This window comes from Giraffa tippelskirchi, chromosome 3 (assembly GCF_054371585.1).
Source record: "Giraffa tippelskirchi isolate mGirTip1 chromosome 3, T2T-mGirTip1v1.2.pri, whole genome shotgun sequence".
NCBI lineage: Eukaryota > Metazoa > Chordata > Mammalia > Artiodactyla > Giraffidae > Giraffa > Giraffa tippelskirchi.
This window is the reverse complement of record NC_137277.1, coordinates 114,784,493-114,806,599: the sequence shown is the minus strand read 5'-3', so window position 1 is coordinate 114,806,599 and position 22,107 is coordinate 114,784,493. Positions and strand designations below refer to the sequence as shown.

Below are 22,107 nucleotides of genomic sequence, written 5' to 3'. Positions count from 1 at the left end.
GAAATAACTTTTCTCCAGTCCTTAGTGTATTTCATAGCCCAAAGCAAGGAGGAATGTAAATCTGGGGATTTAGTTCCTGGACAAGCTCATTGGTTCAACTCACACACAAAAGAGAATAATCTATTTACTCTACAAGGTTATTATAGGATATGGCTCACATTCCCAAAGATCTTAGTGAACAAGAAAGTGTTTACCTAAGTCTAAAGGGCAGAGCTTCATAGGGATCAGTGCCCTAAGCAGAGCCCCTAGTGTTTGAAATACAGAGCAGGAACAGCATTTTGCTTGGATGTCTGTCAGTGACTGGCGGTTTACCGTCAGAATACACAAGAGTGGGAAGAACTAAAATAAGCTCACAAATTCCCCATAGGGTGGAGTCGGAGCAGAAGTGCTTTGACTTTCTCACTCAGAAGTCTAGCCTATATTTGTAAGCTATTCTTGAGAGGTTTCACTTTGCTGAAGAGAGACACTGGGAGCTGTGGACCCCACTGGAGCTCTAATTGGTAAGTTCTGAGACATTGATATACTCTACACAAATATACATTCAGTGATTTTCCTAAAGGGATATTCTCTCTGCTAGAATTCTTGTCATAATGCTTTAGCAGTTTCTTCTGCTAGATTCTTCTCTTTCTTTTTTTTTTCCTCAAATTATTTTCATAAAAATAGTGCAACACTCTAAGGTTCTTTACCATTAAAGACCCTTTAACCCTGTGGGTTAAACGAAGAGATTAAAAATATATATATATATAGTATAAAAGTATCAAAGTCAATAGTACCCTGCGATTCATCTACTATAAGATAATTATAGTTGAATAAGTTAATCTTGATGTGGTGTTGATACTCGCTCAGTCGTGTCTGACTTTTTTGCAACTCTATGGACTGTAGCCTACCAGGCTCCTCTGTCCAGGGAATTCTCTAGGCAAGAATACTGGAGTGGATTGCCATTTCTTGAGTTTAAATGGTAAGATTAGATGAAAATTCAGATCCTGAAGTAAACTTTTTAGATCCTGTGTTTTCTGGGGACTCTTAGTTTTCTTATGTTGCTGTTAGTTATATTCAGTTTTATTTAGAGAAGTGAAAATGTCTATTTCTTGAGTAAGGTTTCTTCCCCTTTCACTTTGTGAAATGTTTGCCTAAGAATGGAAAGTTGAAATATTTTCTTCTATATAGTTAAAAGAGTTCACTTATTTCTTTCCTGTTTTTATTTTGAGGAGGGAGAGGTATTTTTTAGGTAGTAATATTGGACCAAACGCATTGAATTTATTAATGTGAAACTCTGGAGAAGGAAATGGCAACCCACTCCAGTGTTCTTGCCTGGAGAATCCCGGGGATGGGGGAGCCTTGTGGACTGCCGTCTCTGGGGTCACACAGAGTCGGACATGACTGAAGCGACTTAGCAGCAGCAGAAGCATGTAATTCATATAAGCTTAGATATAAAGTGTGCAGCTGTGTCAGTGATGTCTCTTCATTCCTCAAACAATGATACATTTAAAGAATATTGTTCTGTGCACATATATTAAATAATACTCTCTTTCTCAAGCTACACACTTTCTTTATAATTTGCTTTGCCAGGTTCTAAACTTTGAACTCATGTGAATAGTTTGCTCATTTCAGGCATTAAATCTGAAACTGTGTAAAGATTAACCACTGGGTGAGGTGAAAGTCCCTCAGTCATGTCTGACTCTTTGTGACCCCATGGGCTATACAGTTCATGGGATTCTCCAAGCCAGTATCCTGGAGTGGGTGGCCTTTCCCTCTCCAGGGGATCTTCCCAACCCAGGGATCGACTGTCACTTATTTAACTATTTAATTTACTAACTAGTTAATTTATTTAACTATTTAACCTGAGAACCTGTGGGTAACTAGGAGATCTTGAATTCCATGATTACACAAAAATGTCTTTATAACTATAGAAGTTTCTTCTTTAAAATTTTAGCTGTCTAAATAAAATTGAAAACACAATTTACAAAATTTCCATTGAGGGTAAATGGCAATTTCCACCACAAAGTATTAATATGAAAATAAATATATATTATGAGACTTTTACCTTTTTATAAAGAAATTTACTTATTTGATCCTAACTATGATCTTCTTGAAGTAGAATTAAAGACAGTTTTATATAAATTGCAGCATGGAAATTTTAGGTGACTTGCCTAAGACCATCTGTGTACATAACCACTTTTTAAATAAAATTAGCACTAAATATATGAAATATAAAATTTTGAAGTTTTAAATTTGGCTTGAATTGCTTTATTTCAATATCAGAGCATGTCAATTTACCTGCAAATGGTAAACCTAAACAAGGCATAACATTATGGTTTGTGAAGTACTAACTGACTTAGTGGCAACGTGAGGGCAGAATTTAGCAGGAATCATTCATTATGAGTTAATATATTGCTTTCTTAGAGTGAGGGTACTGTGAATTGTATTTACTCCTGTTGGGGGCTGTTGGCAGGGTGGTACCCGGGTGCTCTTCTGGAAAGAGTATTTCACCATCAAGTATCTTACTACCAGGGCAGGTGAGGTTTTGACACTCAAGCTGTGACAGGTCCAGAAGCAGGCCTGGACTTCAACCTTGTCCTCACTAGGACTGAAAGGATTCATTAAAAAGAGCAGATGGAGTTATAGCCTGTGGGGCTTTGCAGAGTGAGTATAGGGGTTAAAAAAAAAAAGAAAGAAAGAAAGGGAATGAGCCAAAGAAACACTGCATAAAGAATCAAAAAATTAGATGGAAGAAATGAAAGGTTCAAGTCTTGGGTCAGAAATTCTTCTCTGCATATTCCACTCACATGCCCTGTCAATGACAAGTACAGCTTGACTCAGCTCCTCAGGCAAAGTGCAGTCCCAAATTGTGAGCTCTGTTATCTTTCTCTTTCATTTTTGTTTCTACTCTATTGATTCCAGAGTTTGGTCTCAAAATAGGCGAAAACGACTCTAATCCCTCAGAACTGGTACAGGGATTAAACAAGAAACAAACATAAAGAGGCCCATAAGTTAATATGAATATCGTTTTTGTTAAACAAAGAAAGTCAAATTTTACAGGGGATATGACAGGAGAAAATGAATATATGTTTGTTTAGGTAACCCATTAGAGTTTAGAGTCAGCCCTGATGAACTCACGAAGTGCTGACTCTCCAAAGGAAATCACGAATATAAGGCAAGCTCTCTTGACTTGGAGTCCCACTGAAAAAAATCTCTTTAAAATCACTTTCCTTGTGGTTGAAATAAGAAGGATATTCCTAAAGTAACAGTCATTAATCCTGTCAAATAATTCATCAAACTATTTTGTGCGTCTTATTCAATTTCCAGTTTAAGGGAACACTCTATCTTAAAGGCACTGCTCAGGAATGGGATGACTGCAAAGATAAATTACACGAGATTCAGTCCCCCGACTAAAATGTAGTTCAGTACGATAGACCAGAAATTCAATCAAGCTATCGTAAGTAGCGAGCTTATAGTAAAGACACACTTGGTAGACAGAAAAACAGCTCATGGGATTCTTGGAACATTCAAGAAGGCAACCTCCCAGGCCTTGTAAATAGTATGTTGCACAGAAAGATTCAATGACTTCCTGATTGGCTTGTCTTGTCACCTTTTCAGGAGCCATAGCTATTTTATCTCTTGCCATTCATGTAACTAAGTGATTCTTACTTGCCTTTGAAATCACTTCATGTTTTAACAATCAGTGTTTCAGTTTGACTCTAAAAAAATGAGTCACTCATGACAATACTCCTTCCAAACCCTACCATTTTATTGCTTCTCTCTCTTAACTCTGTGCTTTTTTCTAACTGAATGAATAGCTATATCTCACAGCTCAGATTCCTGAAAGAATTGGATTTTATGCTCAGCTAAACACCATCAGGACTGTTGGGCTAGAGCTTTAATGAGCAAATCACTCACAGATCATTGATAAAATAGTGCATTGTCTTTAGTGCACCAAGTGTCCAGCAAAAGTCTGATCTACTATGACTAGGCAATTGATAATGTCAAGCAGTAGTGCTATTTAAAAGGCAGGTTCCTTCATCAGAAAAGTATAGCTAGAAATGCAGATAAAATCAAGTTGTAGGCATGGCATGCATGTTTTTCCCATATATACATATATATCTAAATAACTACAGTAACTAGCAGAATGTATTATTATAAGAGATGTGCTCACAAGTGTTACAGGTATTCAGAGGAGGGAAAAAACTACTTTTAGCCCAGATAACATGACGGAACTCATGAAAAACAATGACATCTGAGCTAGGGATAGAAGAGTGACCAGGATTTGAATATGTAAAAGGAAAACGAGAATATTTTAGGCAAAGGGAATGATAAAAATCATAGAGATAGAAAGTTTCATGAAAATGACAAATGATTCAATATGGTATCCATCCATCCATCCTACCATCATGTGCTCAGTCATGTCTGACTCTTTGCAATGTTATGGACTGTAACCCTTCAGGCTCCTCTGTCCATGGGATTTTCCAGGCAAGAATACTGAGTGGATTGGGATCTTCCTGATCCATGTATTGAACCCACAACTTCTGCATCTTCTGCATTGCAGGTGGATTCTTTACACCTTGAACCATCGAGGAAGCCCTAAAGTGTGTGTATGCGTGTGCTCAGTTGTGTCCAACTCCTTGCAACCCTATGGACTTTAACCCACTGAGCTCTTTTGTTCTTGGAATTTTCCAGGCTAGAATACTGGAATGGGTTGCTATGCGCTCCTGTAGGGGATCTTCCTGACCCAGGGATCGAACCTGTGTCTCTTGCTTGGATCTCCTGCATTAGCAGACAGATTTTTTTTTACCACTGTGCCACCTGGGAAGCCCCAATTTAGTATGGTCAGGTATTAAAAGAACCAAAAACAATAACAAAATCAATTAACATTCTTATAAAAGCATGGATCAGAGCAGTTGAAAACTACTATGAGCACCAAAGCTAAAAAAAAACATACACATTTAAAGCTCAGTATTCTTACCTTTGAATATAAAGGATGGCACCCCATTCCAGTACTCTTGCCTGGAAAAATCCCATGGATGAAGGAGCCTGGTAGGCTGCAGTACATGGGGTCACTAAGAGTCGGACATGACTGAGCGACTTCACTTTCACTTTTCACTTTCATGCATTGGAGAAGGAAATGGCAACCCACTCCAGTGTTCTTGCATGGAGAATCCCAGGGATGGCGGAGCCTGGTGGGCTGCCGTCTATGGGGTCACACAGGCACGACTGAGGTGACTTAGCAGTAGCATCAGGGGAGACCACTGGCAACTGAGAAAGGAAGAGTTCAAATAAATAAGCAGGAAAATTTAAGTACAGAGTACAGGAAGTATGTCTACTCACCTGGCATTGTAAAACATTCAGATATGCAACTCTTAATTGCCTAACACTGTATGTTGGTTGGGGTGGCAGGAGAGAGTGTGAGGAATAGGAGAAAGATGACTGAACTGCGATCTCTGCTAGTTTTCACCGGTCCGTAAGAGTTTTAAACTTTATGTACTGTCTACGAGTTGAAAAGTATCAAACTTATATCTCATGATTCAATTTTCTCATGAGCTACAGACTCAAACATCCAATACTTGACATTTCTACCCGGATTCTTAATAATCATGTCAAACTTAACATGTCCTAAACATAACTCTGATTTTCCTCCTGAATTTGTTTCTTTCCTAGGTATTTCTTATTTCATCACTTTGAATATATTCACTCAGATCCCAAGCTAAAGGTCACTCCCTTTCTTGTCCTCACCAGAGATAATTTCTTTACTTTTCTCTCCAAAATATACCATAAATCCACACGCTTCTTCTTTTCCCTTCACCACATTTAATTTACTATCATTTTCCCCCTGAACTACTAAAATAATCTCTTTTTCACTCTTATAACTCATCAAAAGCAGAAAAATGATTTTTATTTAAAGTTATATCACTCTGATATTCAAGATGCTCCAGTGGTTTCCCACTAAACATAGGAAAACAGCCAAACTCCTTCCTGCCCTTCAAAGTCATCATGATAAACTATCGGCTTATATTACAGTCTTCCCTTCTCTCTGCTTCCATGAGTTGAACAACCCAAACCTGTTTACATGCAGGACCTTTGCACATTTCATCAACTTCCTCCAGGTCTAGGTCTTCTTCACATGTCTGGCTTTCTAAGAGGATTCAGAAATTCTCCTGTGTCCTTAACCAGGAGAGATACACTTGATCCACCCCCTAAGGTAGCAATTCCATGCCCCAGTGACTCTATCCCATTCTCTGCTATCTCTACTCATAGCTTTAGAAACTATCTAAAGTTATGTTATTTTTTTCCCTTCTTGCACTAAAAATTGAACTCAACAAAAGTCACTATTTATATACTTTGTTAGACACTGCTGTTCTATAGTACTTGGAGCTATAGTACAGGTGCTCAATAAATATCTGTTGAAAGAGTTAAAAAATGGAATACTGTATACATGGGGTCAACAATACTGTAAGTATTAAATAAAACTAGCTTGAGAAAATTTCTTGATACCCACCAGTCTCTAACCCCAGAGAGTGTTCTAGCAGGCTCCTAGATGTGTGTGTGTTAAATTAGATGCCAACCCCTCAGGCCGGAGTTTTTAAATATAAGCAGATGAGCCTCCTTGACTAAGTTTAAGCACATCTGGCTGCCTTTGATCCAGGCCCTGGGACAGGTAAGTCTGAGCACCCAAGCCCATTAAGAGCTAGTACTCAGACTCCTACTTTTTTGTGTCTTGGGACTTCAGCCCTATTGGGTTTCACAATTTTATGTTTTGGGGGCTTATCCCTTAAATACATGCCTTAAAATTTGAAGTATCTGATGTGGGAGCAAAACCCTTTGCACCTCAGGGAGAAGCTCCAGGCTTTGATTCCCTTCAGAAGGTGGGTTACCACACAGGCAAGAGGGGGTGTTAATGCCAGACTGTATCCTAGCCTCTTCTACTCACTTCATTGTGGTTTTCTCTTTGTTTTTCCAATGTGTAGTTGATGCTCAGTCAGCTTTTATGTTTTTTGTTCAGAGGACATTGCTCCATATGTGGCTCTAGACTCTGTGTCTATGGGAATGGGTAAGTTCAGTATCTACCTGCACTGCCATCTTGAACTGGAAGCCTGTACAATTCTTGCTTAATTGAAAAAAGAAAAAAGAAACTGAAATTTGGGGAAATATAAATATTTTAAAAAAAGAAATAGAAATCTCCAGTGCCATTTATCCCTTTCAGAAATTTAAGTTTTCTTTCCAAAAATGTAGGAAGTGTTAGATGATGATGAAATGAAGCAGGATGTGGTTTCAAGTAACACCAGAGGTAGGGCTTTGTTCAAGGATGGTCTATATGACTGTAAAAGAGGAGAAGTGTTTCATTATCAGCAGTTCGTAGATCTCTTTGGTCTTCATATGGGAAAAAAATCACTAACATTATTTAAAGTATTTAAATATTTTTCATTGATATTGTTTTTATTCACAGTAAATAATTTGCTAGGGTTCTATTGTGTATATGTCTCTATTTTTAAAACTATGATCAAAGAATTATTGGGGTTGGGAGAGTTGAAGAGAGCTAGAGAAAAGGAAGATGAGCTCAGCGGAGCACTGCTCTTCTATACTTTTCACAAAAGCCTCTTTACTCTCACCTCCTAGTAAGTAAGACATCTAAAGAAAAGATGCCAACATTATATATGTTTGAAAATCATTAATTGGGACCATTTCTCAGAAAATAAAAATGGAAAGAGCTAACATTTATTGAAAGCTGACCTTGTCTTGAGCATCATTACCTAACTCAGCTTTTTCAAATCCCTAAGTTACTATTATTTTCATTACATAAGAAAAACTCAGGCATGGGTTTGAATTCCAATTGTTAATTATATTATTTGTGAGATTGGGAAGACCAGAAACTTAGTTAAAACAAAAGGTGTTTTACCTAAAAGGCTAATTTTCTATTGAAGAAAAATGACAGCGGCTTGATTATTTTTAATTTTTTTTTCAAATGTATTTTTAGAGGCGAACTTGTAATGGAGCCTTCACCTCTTGAGTTACCAGCTGATACATTGAGACGCATTGCATCTGAACTTAGATGTCACCCAACAGATGAGAGAGTTGCTCTCCGCCTCGATGAGGAAGACACGCTGAGGCACTTCAGGGAGTGTTTTTATATTCCCAAAATGCAGGATCTGCCTCCAAGTAAGAACACTGGAAAGGGTTTTACTTTCCTTAATCAATTTATTATTATATTTTCTACTGAATGTGTTTATCACAAATCTTTGAAAATCATTGTTCTGTTACATAATAGAGCCATTGCAATCAAGTCCGCAAACAGCAGGTTCCTGGTGGCATTGAGTCAACCTGTCAGCCTAACTTAGTCACAGATCCTATATGTTCCCTCTCCTCTGCTGAAAAGAAAAATACTTACAGTGTTCTTATATTGTCATCTAGTTCTCTGAACAATAGAATGCCTGATTGAAAATTATAGCAGATACATTTACTTGTTCTCTTACTTACTTAGAGCTCAAAACAATTCCTTTTCAATGTAGCATTAGAATATCTCTTATTTTCTGGTACCTAGCTCATGACAGCACATTAGTCTAAGAGGGGGTATTATTCTGGAACTTAGATATATTAGGAGGGATATTACAAAGATATCGAACTCTGTGTGCTGTGGTATGTATAAGACTTACTTAATAAATAAATTAAATAAATGCCTAAGAAATGCATATTGCTTTTTAAAAACTTAATACTGAATCTGTTCATGTTTTGGAAGATGTTCTGTTTAAAAAAAGAAACTAACTTATTTTGGAGGATGTTCTGTTTAAAAAAAATAGATAACAGGTTAAAAAAATGAAACAATATTTTGTATTTGGCTTTGCTTCATTTTATGTCAATGAAAAAGGCTACCAGTTTGAATGGAACTGATCTACCAAAATGGATTTCACATATTTTATAATTCAGTCTAATTTCCTTTTTTCTTCAATTTAAGTGTGGCAGGTACAATTCTGGATACTCATAACCCAAGAACATTACCTAATATGATTTTAAAATGAGATTAGGTCACATAACTTTCCTATTTGGCTTATATTTCATTATGCAACATGGGATGGCACCTTGTAGAATTATGGAAGGATACAATAAGAAGAGGGCTTCCCAGCTGCCTCAGTGGTAAAGAATCTGCCTGCTGTGCAGGAGACTCCAAAGATGTGGCTCAATCCCTGGGTCAGGAAGATCCCCTGGAGAAAGAAATGGCAACCCACTCCAGTACTCTTGCCTGAGAAATCCCATGGACAGAGGAGTCCTGGTGGGCTACAGTCCATGGGGTCCCAAAGAGTTGGACATAACTGAGTGACTTCACTTTCACTTTCTTTCACTTAGATGAGGGATGATAACAGAACCCCAGAGTGCCACAGAGTTTATGATTGCCCTCCACACACAACAGAACTATAAATTGGGAATCAAGGCTCTAGAACTTTATGCTATTTATTGCAAGTTCTAATTTTCTCATGATTAAAAAAATATTTTGTTCCTTTTCATGAATGATAAGAAAAACAGACACAACAAAGTAGGCAAGCAACAAAGCCTTCCCAGTGAGGATAGATAATTGTATCAGAGGCAAGGAAGAATGAGAAAAGAAAATGGCAAATGGCACATGGTAGCTGCAGCCTGGGCCAAGATTTCTTGGGAAATAATGCTAAATAATGGATACATCTAGACACAATGGCTATTTCCTCAACATTGGAAGTGATACAATAGGAGTTTTGATTTCTTTGTCTGTCTTTCTTTTCTTAAGATGTCTTTCTTCAATGTAATACCATTAGGGATTTGGGTTTTCAGGGACAAAAGTCTATTGAAATGAATGCATAGACAGAAAGTTAAAATGCTATTTTGAATTCATCATTTTTTTTCTGTTACTGAACTTAAGCCTTATTAACTAACATAACTCTCATCCTCATGTTGAGTCACTTACTTTCAACAAATATTTATTAGTTACCTTTACACAGTACCCCCCATGCCTTGAAACATGCTCACAGTGTTTATCCTGGGAGGCACTGTGGTCTGATTTTAATACAGATCAACATAGGGCTCTTTACTAAGCTTTGAGATAATTTAATCAGAACCCAGGTAAATATAGCAATGCACATGTAACCAGCTCATTATACTTAAAAGCTGACTCAAGTATCCTGATTTTGGGTATCACATTTTTATAAATAGAAAATAATTTAAAAACTACAAACTTGGTTAAATTATTGTTGATTCTTAAAATATATATATATATATATATATGTATATATATATGGAAAGAAGATGAATTGATTCAGTAAAAATTCAATCAGTTTAAACAGTTAATTTGTGAAAAAAGTATAGTTTTGAATGAAACAAAGTTTCACTTCATTAACCCCAAGAGTTTTTCTAAATTAGTTATTGTCAAAGTGTGATCTTCTGACCAGCATGTGAAGATCACCAGGGAACTAACCAGAACTTGCCAGTTCTTGGTTACCACCCCAGAATTACTAAATCAGAGACTCAGGGGAATCCAGTCATCTGTACTAGCTCACTTTGGGTTGTGTCACAGAGAGTTACATTAATTAACTTCTGCTCTCATTATTCTCACTCTAGGAGTTCCTTACTCTCTGAAGTTTCATCCTTTCAACAGATATTTATTAAGTACTTACTCTGTTTGAGACACTATTCTCAAAACATTTTATCAGTGGACTAAAGAGCAACATTATCACATTCCTGAATGTTTTATTCTAGTATGGGGAGACCTATTAAACAAAATTGCAAACAATGTAAGGTGTATTCTGTCAGGTAGTGCTCTAAGAGTTATAAGGGCTGAGAGGGTAAGAGGAGTTTCATTTTACTCAGGGGGCTCAGGGAAGGAAACACTGATGAGATGATATTTGAACAGAGGTTAAGAATTAAGTGAGGAAGTGAAACTCAAGAATATGGAGATGAAGATAAGCCTGATGGCTCCTTCAATTTGGCACTGCCAACCATCTTTAGTAAGTTAAATTTAAGCTATCTAAAATAAGATCTACTCTTATTCTGACTTTGTCATATTTAGCACTGGTTACATAAAACTGACATAGAAAACTGTCATGCTTGAGTTTTTATCCTGGGCTTTCACATAACATAATGCAGGCTCTTCAGTTCAGCTATCGGTAGTCTCAGAACAGTGATGAGTAGGAGGTAACAGTAAACAAAATGAGGGAAAGTATGCTTTTCAACATAAACTGGAAAGTTTTATTTAAGGACAGTTAACACTGTGTTAAACAAAGGCTTTATCCAGTTATAAAAGACATATAGTTAGGACTATGTGATTTTAATAAGGACTTGCCTGTAGCTCAAACGGTAAAGAAATTTCCTGTGATGCAGGAGACCAGGGTTCTATCCCTGAGCTGGGAAGATCCTCTGGAGAAGAGAATGGCAATCCACTCCAGTACTCTTGCCTGGAGAATTCCACGACAAAGAAGCCTGGCGAGTTACAGTTCGTGGGGTCGCAAAGAGTCAGACACCACTGAGCAACCCTCACACACACACACGTGATTTTAATAATGACTTAAATATCTACTATCCATAAGAAAAACAATGGAGTATCTCTTAATTAAAAGCTAAATTTCGTAGACATGTTGAACTTCTAGAGGCAGTTGTATTCTGCATTTTAGGGAGGAACAATTAAGACTTATTGTATCCTTCTCTTTTCTTTTGTATTAAGCTATCTGCTCTCTCGAAATAGAGACTGATTTCTCTATGTATAAGTGGGTGTCATCTAGGGAGACTCCAGTGGGAAGGCAGCCAGTAAGGCTGCCTTCAGCCTTATTCTTATCCTTCAGAGGGAAGAACATTTTGCAAGCTTTATTTCAAATAATAGGAGCAGATAGGGTCAAAGAAGAAAAGTGTGTGTGTGTGCTCTCCCTTGAAGAAAGCTCCCAGAAGTAGACTTATTACGTACCTACCTACCTGCCATGACCCCATCTTTCTTTATATAAAGATCATAAGGATATATATAATTCTTAAAAATTAACCTTTCATGAATAGATTATAATAACTGGTAAAAAGAGTATTTATGATTTTAAAATGACTATCTCTTCCAAAGACATAATATCCAATACTGGTATCTACCAACATATTTACAATTAGGATGCTGTTTGGCCAACTCTAATAATATTAGTTGGATGTTCTAAACACACTGAGTCCTCTTTTTGTGGACAGCATTAAAGTAGAAAATTTATACATGTTGAAGACATAAAATACCATTCAAAGACTCTAAAATAGTTACAACTAAAAACTTAAAATATCTTCATTAGAATGCCAATAATTAATATATTAAGGGGGCATATTTCCTTTCAGGTAGCTGAACCTGGTGAAATGTAGCAGAATTTAAATCACTTCAAAAGCACCTGACCTGGGAGGGCTACTTGTTGACTTATTTTAACTACAGCAGTAACGGTCTTGAAATATGCTGAAAAAGGTGGGAGGCAGTGAGAGTGAATAGGATCAAAAGACATCAGCTGAAGTGTGCATTCACTACTTGAGGCAACTAAATATAGGAAGTCTCCAGGAAGAGGCATTGCTACAGAAAAAAAGTACAAAAAAAAGTAACCCATAAAGGAAAGATCTACTAATATAAAGGCACTAAAGCTAGATTAAGGTTTTCTTTATTTCCTCATTCCTTTTACGAAATTAAAAGAGGCAGCAGTGAGGAACAAGAACAAACTACAGTCAACATATTCCTCTGTTTCAAACTCTACTTTTCTGAATTAGATCAACCCTGAGCTGGTGATGGGGAAAGCTTTGAATTGGAAGTGGTGTTGAAATTTTGATTTATATTTAAGAAGGAAAAATGAAATTGGTTCTTGGATTAGGTTTGAGACATATGAATGAACTTAAAGGATATGCAATTAAGGTCCAGAGTGATGAACATTTTTGATGCACTGAAATTACTAAGAAGCAAACAAATGAATATCCAGAATCATGAACTATATATCAATCATATAACAACCTTTGTCAACAGATGAGACTTCCAGACAAATGAGGGGAGGCCTGTTTGTAGAAAGCTGAAACTTCTGAATTCTTAGACTATTTGAAGTCAAGTGAACGTTCAAGGAGGATGTTATAGGTTGAACTGTATCCCCTAAAAGTTTATGTGTCCTAACCCCAAGTACCACAGAAAGTTACCTTATTTGGAGATAGAGTGTATAGATGTAATCAGGCTAAAATGAGATCAATAAGACGGACCCTAATATAATACGAAAGGGAATATCTGGAGGCCAATGGCAAGATATGCAAGAGAACTGCTGAGAAATTATGAAAACGTATGCCCAAATTGATATCTCCTACTCAAAGAAAAGTAACATGAATGCATCATTTCCAAAATACATATTTTGAAAGAATACCAAATCCTCAGTATGCTCAGAAACTGTAAACACACAGAAAATATCCTGAAGAATAAAAATTACCAGTTTATGTCAAACTTGACTTTGGAAGAAAGAATAAATGCAATGAATATTTTCAGAAAAGGAACTTGTCCCAGACCATGAACATGTAAATACTAAACAAACTTCCCAATAGACCCCAGAAGATGTCAAAGTTGTGCAATAGTTGGGATGCTGGCACTGAGAGAAAAGAAAATAAATTCTCACCTGGATCTTATCCATTCTCATGATTTTATTTTAGAAGACTCTAGACTTGGGCTTAAGCTATTAGGAAGCAGCAGAAAATTATCAGCAATGATCAGCATGACAATCAAGAATAATTGACATGACAATTGATTATTTAAAGATGGAAAGCAATGAGTCATGACTGAATCTGAGGTCCAGAAAATAATGGACATTCTAACCAAGGGACTTCTCTTGGCACAAGTGAAGAACAGCTCCAGACAGTCAGGGAACACACAATGGATCCTGCAGCTGAGGAAAATTCAGAAGCTGATAACAAATTGGAAATGTTATGTTCAACATATTTCCTTTCCCCTTCAAGTATGGTGTATGGAAAAAGTTACTGGGCTGTAACAAAGAGTTAGGAATAGAAGGGAGTGTATTCTTTGTACAATTCTCTATTCTGGGATCTCTATTCTGTTCCACTGATACATGTCTGTGTTTGTTCAAAACCACATTGTTTTAATTACTGTAGTTTTACAAAATAGTCTGAAGTCTGAGAGGGTGACACCTCCAGCTTTGTTTATTTTCTCAAGATTGCTGGCAATTTGGGGCCTTTCAGAATTCCATATGAAATTTAGGGTTATTTATTCTAGTTATGTAAAAAATTCATGGGTATTTTGATAGGCATTGGGTTGAATATGAAGATTGCTTTGGGTAATATGGTCATTTTAACAATATTAATTCTCTCAGCTCAACTTCATGGGATAACTTTCCATTTATTTGCATCACCTTCAATTTCCTTCATTAATGTTTCCACATTATAAGTCTTTCCCTATTTTAGCTATTTACTTTTTTTTGTTTGTTTGTTTTCTGGGTGTTTTATTCTTTTTGCTGTGATGAGTCACTGAGTATGAGTTTGGCTTAAATGGCCTTTATTATGTTGAGATATTGTCCCTCTATATCTGCTTTGATGAGAGTATTTTTTTTTATCATGTGTGGATGTTGAATTTTGTGAAAAGTTTTTGCTGCATCTATTGAGATAATCATAAGATTTTTATCCTTCCAATTGTTAACGTGGTGCACCACATTGATTTGTGAATGCTGAGCCATCCTTGTGACTGTGGAATAAATCCAACTCGATTATGGTGTATGATCACTTTTATATAATGTTGGATTCCATTTGCTAATATTTCATTGAGGACTTTTGCAACTATAGTCATCAAAGATACTGGTCTGCATTTTTTTGTTGTTGCAGTTTTTGTTTTGTAGTTTTTGTAGTCTATTTAGTTTTTATATCAGGGTAATTGTGGACTCATAGAATGAATTTGAGAGTGTTCTTTTCAACTTTGGGGGATAGTTTGAGAAGGATAGGTATTAGTTATCCTTTATATTTTTGATAGAATTCCCTTCTGAATCTGTCCAGTCCTGGACTTTTGTTTGTTTGGAGGTTTTGATTTGATTTTGATTACAAACTCATTTTATCTAGTAATGATTGGTCTGTTCAAGTTGTCTATTTCTTCTTAATTCAGTTTTGGCAGGTTGTATTTTTATAGAAATTAATACAGAACCCCATGACTGCCAAGAGCACCAAAATTCAATACCAAACTTTCTTATCATTCTTCTGGCACAAGAGAAGCCATGGCCCCCACAACTTAAAGGCCTATGGGTCTTTGATGTTGCAAAGATCTGATGGAATTTGGGCTGGAGAGTGAAATTTTATCTCATCATTCTTATTACAAAAGGTACTCTCTTGATACTCTATTCTACCTCTTTACCTAATGCTAATTGAATGCTCTTATGATGTCATTATTTATGTCATTATGGGCTTCCCTCATAGCTCAGTCGGTAAAGAATCTGCCTTCAATGCAGGAGACCTAGGTTTATTTCCTGGGTCAGGAAGATCCCCTGGAGAAGGAAATGGCAACCCACTCCAGTATTCTTGCCTGGAGAATCCAATGGACAGAGGAGCCTGGCAGGCTACAGTCCATAGGGTCGCAAGAGTCAGACACAACTTAGCGACTTAACTACTACTACTATAATGTCATTAGATGTGCTTTAAGACTTCAAAAAATGCATCCAAGTAAAAGGAAATTAAAGAAAATGGGGAACCCACTTTCGGAAGACATGCAATGAAATACTTTATAATTCTGCTTTTCTTTCACAAGAACGCATTTAAAAAATGATGTTCTAAATAAAAGTAACCCAATACTTCAGTTCAGTTCAGTTCAGTCACTCAATGGTGCCTGTCCTTTTGTGACCCCCATGGACTGCATTACGTCAGGCCTCCCTGTCCATCAAGAACTCCCAGAGTTTACTCAAACTCATGTGCATTGAGTCAGTGATATCATCTAACCATCTCATCCTCTGTCATCCCCTTCTCCTCTTGCCTTCAGTATTTTGCAGCATCGGGGTCTTTTCCAATGAGTCAGTTCTTCGCATCAGGTGGCCAAAGGATTGGAGTTTCAGCTCCAGCATCAGCCTTTCCAGTGAATATTCAGGACTGATTTCCTTTAGGAGGGACTGGTTGGATCTCCTGGCAGTCCAAGGGACTCTCAAGAGTTTTCTCCAACACCACAGTTCAAAAGCATCAATTCTTCAGTGCTTAGCTTTCTTTATAGTCCAACTCTCACATCCATACATGACTACTGGAAAAACTGTTGCTTTGATTAGACGGACCTTTGTTGGCAAAGTAACGTCTCTGCTTTTTAATATGCTGTCTAGGTTGGTCACAACTTTTCTTCAGAGGAGCAAGTGTCTTTTAATTTCATGGCTGCAATCACTATCTGCAGTGATTTAGGAGCCCAAAAAATAAAGTCTGTCACTGTTTCCATTGTTCCCCCATCTGTTCACCGTGAAGTGATAGGACCAGATGCCATGATCTTAGTTTTCTGAATGTTGAGTTTTAAGCCAACTTTTTCACCATCCTCTTTCACTTTTATCAAGAGGCTCTTTAGTTCTTCTTTGCTTTCTGCAATAAGTGTGGTGTCATCTGCATATCTGAGGTTATTGATATTTCTCCTGGCAATCTTGATTCTGGCTTGTGCTTCATCCAGTCCAGGATTTCTCATGATATACTCTGCATATAAGTTAAATAAGCAGGGTGACAATATACAGCCTTGACATACTCCTTTCCCAATTTGGAACAAGTCTATTGCTCCATGTCCAGTTCTAACTCTTGCTTCTTAACTTGCATATAGATTTCTCAGGAGGCAGGTCAAACTACCATACAATTGCACTCATCTCACATGCTAGCAAAGTAATGCTCAAAATTCTCCATTCCAGGATCCAATAGTAAGTGAACCATGAACTTCCAGATGTTCAAGTGGATTCAGAAAAGGCAAAGGAACCAGAGATCAAATTGCCAACATCCGTTGGATCATCAAAAAAGCAAGAGAGTTCCAGAAAAACATCTACTTCTGCTTTATTGACTATGCCAAACTCAATACTTAGTTGTCTATAAAAGCACCACCAAGAAAGAACAAGACGAAAAAGAAAAACATGGGATCAGATATCTGGGTGGTTGCCTCCTCTTTCTGGGTTGTTGAGAAGGCTGACACACACAGAACATGCTTAGTCTTTAAACTACTTTCAGAATGCTCAGTTGAAATCTGAGCCATGGTGCACTGACTGAAACTTCTGAATTCTGAATAAAATACTTCAAAATTTGTTCTCTAGACTGACAAAGAACTGTTAAATTAATCCATACATTAAAATTAATTTAAATGTATGAACAATATTTACATCTCTTTATTGGGACAGACTTCAGTTCAGTTCAGTCACTCATTTGTGTCTGACTATTTGCAACCCCATGGACTGCAGCATGCCAGGCTTCTCTGTCCATCAGCAACTCCTGGAGCTTGCTCAAACTCGTGCCCATTGAGCTGATAATGTCATCCAACCATCTCATCCTCTGTTGCCCCCTTCTTCTCCTGTCCTCAACCTTTCCAGCATCAAGGTCTTTTTTCAGAGAGTTGGCTCTTTGCATCAGGTGGCCAAAGTATTGGAGATTCAGCTTCAGCATCAGTCCTTCCAATGAATACTCAGGAAAGATTTCCTTTAGGATTAACTGGTTTTATCTCCTTGCAGTTCAAGGGACTCTCAAGAGTCTTCTCCAACACCACAGTTCAAAAGCATCAATTCTTCAGTGCCCAGCCTTCTTTATGGTTCAGCTCTCATATCCATACATGACTACAGGAAAAACTATAGCTTTGACTATGTGGAAATTGGTTGGCAAAATAAAGTCTCTGCTTTTTAATATTCTGTCTACGTTTGTCAGAGCTTTTCTTCCAAGCAGCAAGTTTCTTTTAATTTCATGGCAGCAGTCAACATGTGCAGTGATTTTGCAGCCCAAGAAAATAAAGTCTCTCACTGTTTCCATGGTTTCTCCATCTATTTGCCATGACGTGATGGGACCAGATGCCATGATCTTAGTTTTCTGAATGTCTAGTTTTAAGCCAGCTTTTTCACTCTCCTCTTTCACTTTCATCAAGAGGCTTTTTAGTTCCTCTTCATTTTCAGCTGTAAAGATAGTGTCATCTGCATAGCTGAGGTTATTGATATTTCTCCCACCAATCTAGATTCCAGGTTATGCTTCATTCAGTTGGGCTTTCACATGATATACTCTGCATATAAGCTAAATAAGCAGGATGAATATATACAGCCTTGACGTACTCTTTCCCAATTCGGACCAGTCCGTGGTTCCATGTCTGGTTCTAACTGTTGCTTCTTGACCAAGAAAAAGAATGCAAAAAGGCAAAAATGGTTATCTGAGGCCTTACAAACAGCTGAGAAAAGAAGAGAAGCAAAAGGGAAAGGAGAAAAGGAAAGCTATATCCATTTGAATGCAGAGTTTCAAAGAATATCAAGGAGCGGTAAGAAAGCCTTCCTAAGTGATCAGTGCAAAGAAATAGAAGAAAACCATAGAATGGGAAAAACTAGTGATGTCTTCAAGAAAACTAGAAATACCAAGGGAACATTTCATGCAAAGATGGGCACAACAAAGGATAGAAAATGTATGGGCCTAACAGAAGCAGAAGAAACTAAGAAGAGGTGGCAAGAATACACAGAAGAACTATACAAAAAAGATCTTAATGACCCAGACAACCACAATGGTGTGATCACTCACCTAGAGCCAGACATCCTGGAGTGAGAAGTCAAGTGGGCCTTTGGCAGCATCACTACAAACAAAGCTGGTGGAGGTGATGGAATTCCAGTTGAGCTATTTCAAATCCTAAAAGATGATGCTGTGGAAGTGCTACACTCAATATGCCAGCAAATTTGGAAAACTCAGCAGTGGCCACAGGACTGGAAAAGGTCAATTTTCATTCCAATCCCAAAGAAAGGCAATACCAAAGAATGTTCAAACTACCGCACAATTGCACTCATCTCACATGCTAGCAAAGTAATGCTCAAAATTCTCCAAGCTAGGCTTCAACAGTACATGAACTGAGAACTTCCAGATGTTCAAACTGGATTTAGAAAAGGCAGAGGAAGGAGAGATCAAATTGCCAACATCTATTGGATCATCAAAAAAGCAAGAGAATTCCAGAAAAAAACATTAACTTCTGCTTCACTGACGACGCTAAAGCCTCTGACTGTATGGATCACAACAAACTGTGGAAAATTCTTCAATAGATGGGAATACCAAACCACTTTACCCGCCTCCTGAGAAATCTGTATGCAGGTCAAGAAGCAACTGTTAGAACCAGACATGGAACAATGGACTGGTTCCAATTTGGGAAAGAGTCAGACTTAACAGATGCCAATGAAAAACAGACACAGTATCTATAAAGGCGTTGGGTTGAATTAAATGGTATCCTTTAAAAAGTCAGCAAAGGTTTAAGTAATCTAAATAAAGCCAAGAATACAACCAAATTATTCCAGTAAAATTTTAGCAGAAGTTTAATCCTTCTTTCAATAGAATTAAGATAAAACTTAGAAGAACACAATTATAAACTTGTGCATTTCTAGAAAATACTTTAACCCTATGGTTTGATTTGCTGCTGAAATTGTATTTATTGCAACCAAGGTAGAATTAAAAATTAGTGTAGCTCTGATTTATTTGAATAAAGAGTAAATAAAGAAAATAGTCTTCGCCTAAATATGTATGCATAGAGAGAGAATAAAAATGTACACATTTAATATATCCACTTCAGATATATCGATAATCTTTTAGATTGTTTCTATATGATGCAACACCAGTTAATGCAGAGTATCATTACTTGACAAATTCTGGTAACTTTCTGCTATAACTAGATAGGCTGATATAATTTCTGTAAAAATTCTTGTTTTAACTTTTTTCTATTGGCTATTTATTATTAGAAGTACTTGTTCATCTAGAGTTCCTCATGGAGCATAATACATATGATAGACCTAAACAGAAGCATCTAAATATTTAAATTATATTTTAAAATATAAATGTAAAAGATTATTTTTAAGAGAACCTGATGCTATACTTGGAAAGAATTGTAAGATATTCCTCATCCTTCTTGGAGTTAAATACATTAATTGTTTGTAGTGGATAAATAATGCCAAATGGAATAATGTTAACTAATTGAATTTTTTTTTCATTTTCTTCTATTTCAGTTGATTTATCTTTAGTGAATAAGGATGAAGAAGCTATCTATTTCTTGGGAAATTCTCTTGGCCTTCAACCAAAAATGGTTAAAACATATCTAGAAGAGGAACTAGATAAATGGGCCAAAATGTAAGTATTATTTCAAAAGCTAACAATCAACATCTCATACACGAATTTTAAAAATCACTCTAGACTGTCTATATTTGAAAAGGTATAAAGTAGAATCTTAGAATATTAGAGCAGAGAGACACAAGAGAGACTGTGTTCAATGAGTGATAAAATATTCTCATTTTATGGGTGAAATAACTGAGGATCAGTAAATAAGGTCATATGGCAAGTTAGTGGTAGAATCAATAGTAAAGCTTTTAACATATTTTAAAAATTAAGTTCCTCCTCTGAATTGGCACATCTATATCATAAGCAATTATTTTATTTTTTTAATTACTAACAAGGGAGTTAATATTTAGGATTCAGTTTATTGTTTTCATGATTAGTTCTTGGCTAAACTCTAGCACACCAATTTTTATAAATAAGAAAATAAAAATTGTTGAGGGGGGACAAGAGGTTGAGTGGAACAGAAGGTACTTCCTTCACCAAACTGAACATGATTATTTAGAAGATGTGTAACCCTGTTGGCTCAGACAGTAAAGAATCATGCCTCTGCCTGCAGTGCTACCCTAGTTCATTTCTTGGGTTGGGAAGATTCCCTGGAGAAGGGCATGGCAACTCACTCCAGTATTCCTGCCTGGGGAATCCCATGGCCAGAGGAGCTTCGCAGGCTACAGTCCATGGGGTCACAAAAGAGTAGGACAAGACTAAGCAACTAACACTTTCACTGAGTAGATGCTCCACTGGGGCTTCGCTTGGCAGGTTCACTCTAACTGTGTAGGAATCTTACATCAGGATTCATGTTTTTCTCCATTTTTCTGTTCTGCTTTTCAATTCAGTTCAATTCAGTTCAGTCGCTCAGTCGTGTCCAACTCTTTGCGACCCCATGAATCGCAGCACACCAGGCCTCCCTGTCCATCACCAACTCCCAGAGTCTACCCAAACCCATGTCCACCGAGTCGGTGATGCCATCCAACCATCTCATCTTCTGTCATCCCCTTCTCCTCCTGCCCCCAATCCTTCCCAGCATTAGGGTCTTTTCCAATGAGTCAACTCTTCACACGAGGTGGCCAAATACTCTTCTGCTTATGAAACCCTCCATACTCTCTACTTACCTCAATTCTCACCCCTTAAATGTTAACCTTCTCAACCACTCATTACCTCTGGCTGAATATCTAGTACATTAGTAATCACTGCTCTACAATAGGCAGTTTAGAGGTATCTACTTACATTAGTTTCATATTTTTAGCAATATTATAAATCCCTTAAGAAAAATAACTTAATTTTATGTACTTCTTATCCTTCCCCAATAATTACTAACAGCTAAAACTGGAATTTTTTAAAGATATCTTAACTATTTAAATATTTATATTACTTGAATATTAAAAATAGTATAAGTATTTAAAATATTTTTGATTCTTAGAATTTGAAAAATAGATGAGGGGGAAGCTAAACCTAAAGCACAAGGGAAAAAAAGAAATTCAGGAATATGAAACCATACCAGATAAGAATTCTGAGCAAGATATTTAGTTCTCATAGAAACTCAGAATGACTTTTCCAGCTTTCTATACTCTTCAGGCCAGTGGTCTTTCTTATTGGGAACAAAACCTCTTCTTTAAAGTTAAGTTTAAATTGACTGTGCCAATGATTACTACCATGGCTACTAGATAACATTGCAGAGTTCTTAATTTTAGTGGTTAAGAATGTAAGTTCACAATTCAGTGCAAGAATAATAGAGTTTTACACTATTTATTAGGCCTATTATAATTTTATTTGCATAACATTTATGCATACTTTGAAAGGTAAATATCACTACATTTGGAAGCATTCTGCACTTTCAGGCTTTGGTATTTTAAAATATGAGGG

General features: G+C 36.8%; 1 protein-coding gene across 2 annotated transcripts in view; it reads left to right on the top strand.

Annotated features, from left to right (window-relative positions):
* Nucleotides 1-447: 447 nt before the first annotated feature.
* The window catches only part of KYNU (kynureninase), a 112,329-nt gene continuing 90,669 nt past the window's right edge, over nt 448-22,107 (top strand). Inside the window, exons 1-3 of one of the 2 annotated variants that reach the window (XM_081576080.1) lie at nt 448-500; nt 7,967-8,148; nt 20,142-20,262. In XM_081576080.1, coding sequence (XP_081432206.1) covers nt 7,980-8,148; nt 20,142-20,262 — 290 coding nt within the window. In that variant the 5' untranslated portion in view covers nt 448-500; nt 7,967-7,979. The remainder of the gene's footprint in view (nt 501-7,966; nt 8,149-20,141; nt 20,263-22,107) is intronic. The other variant, XM_081576081.1, reaches the window with a different exon arrangement.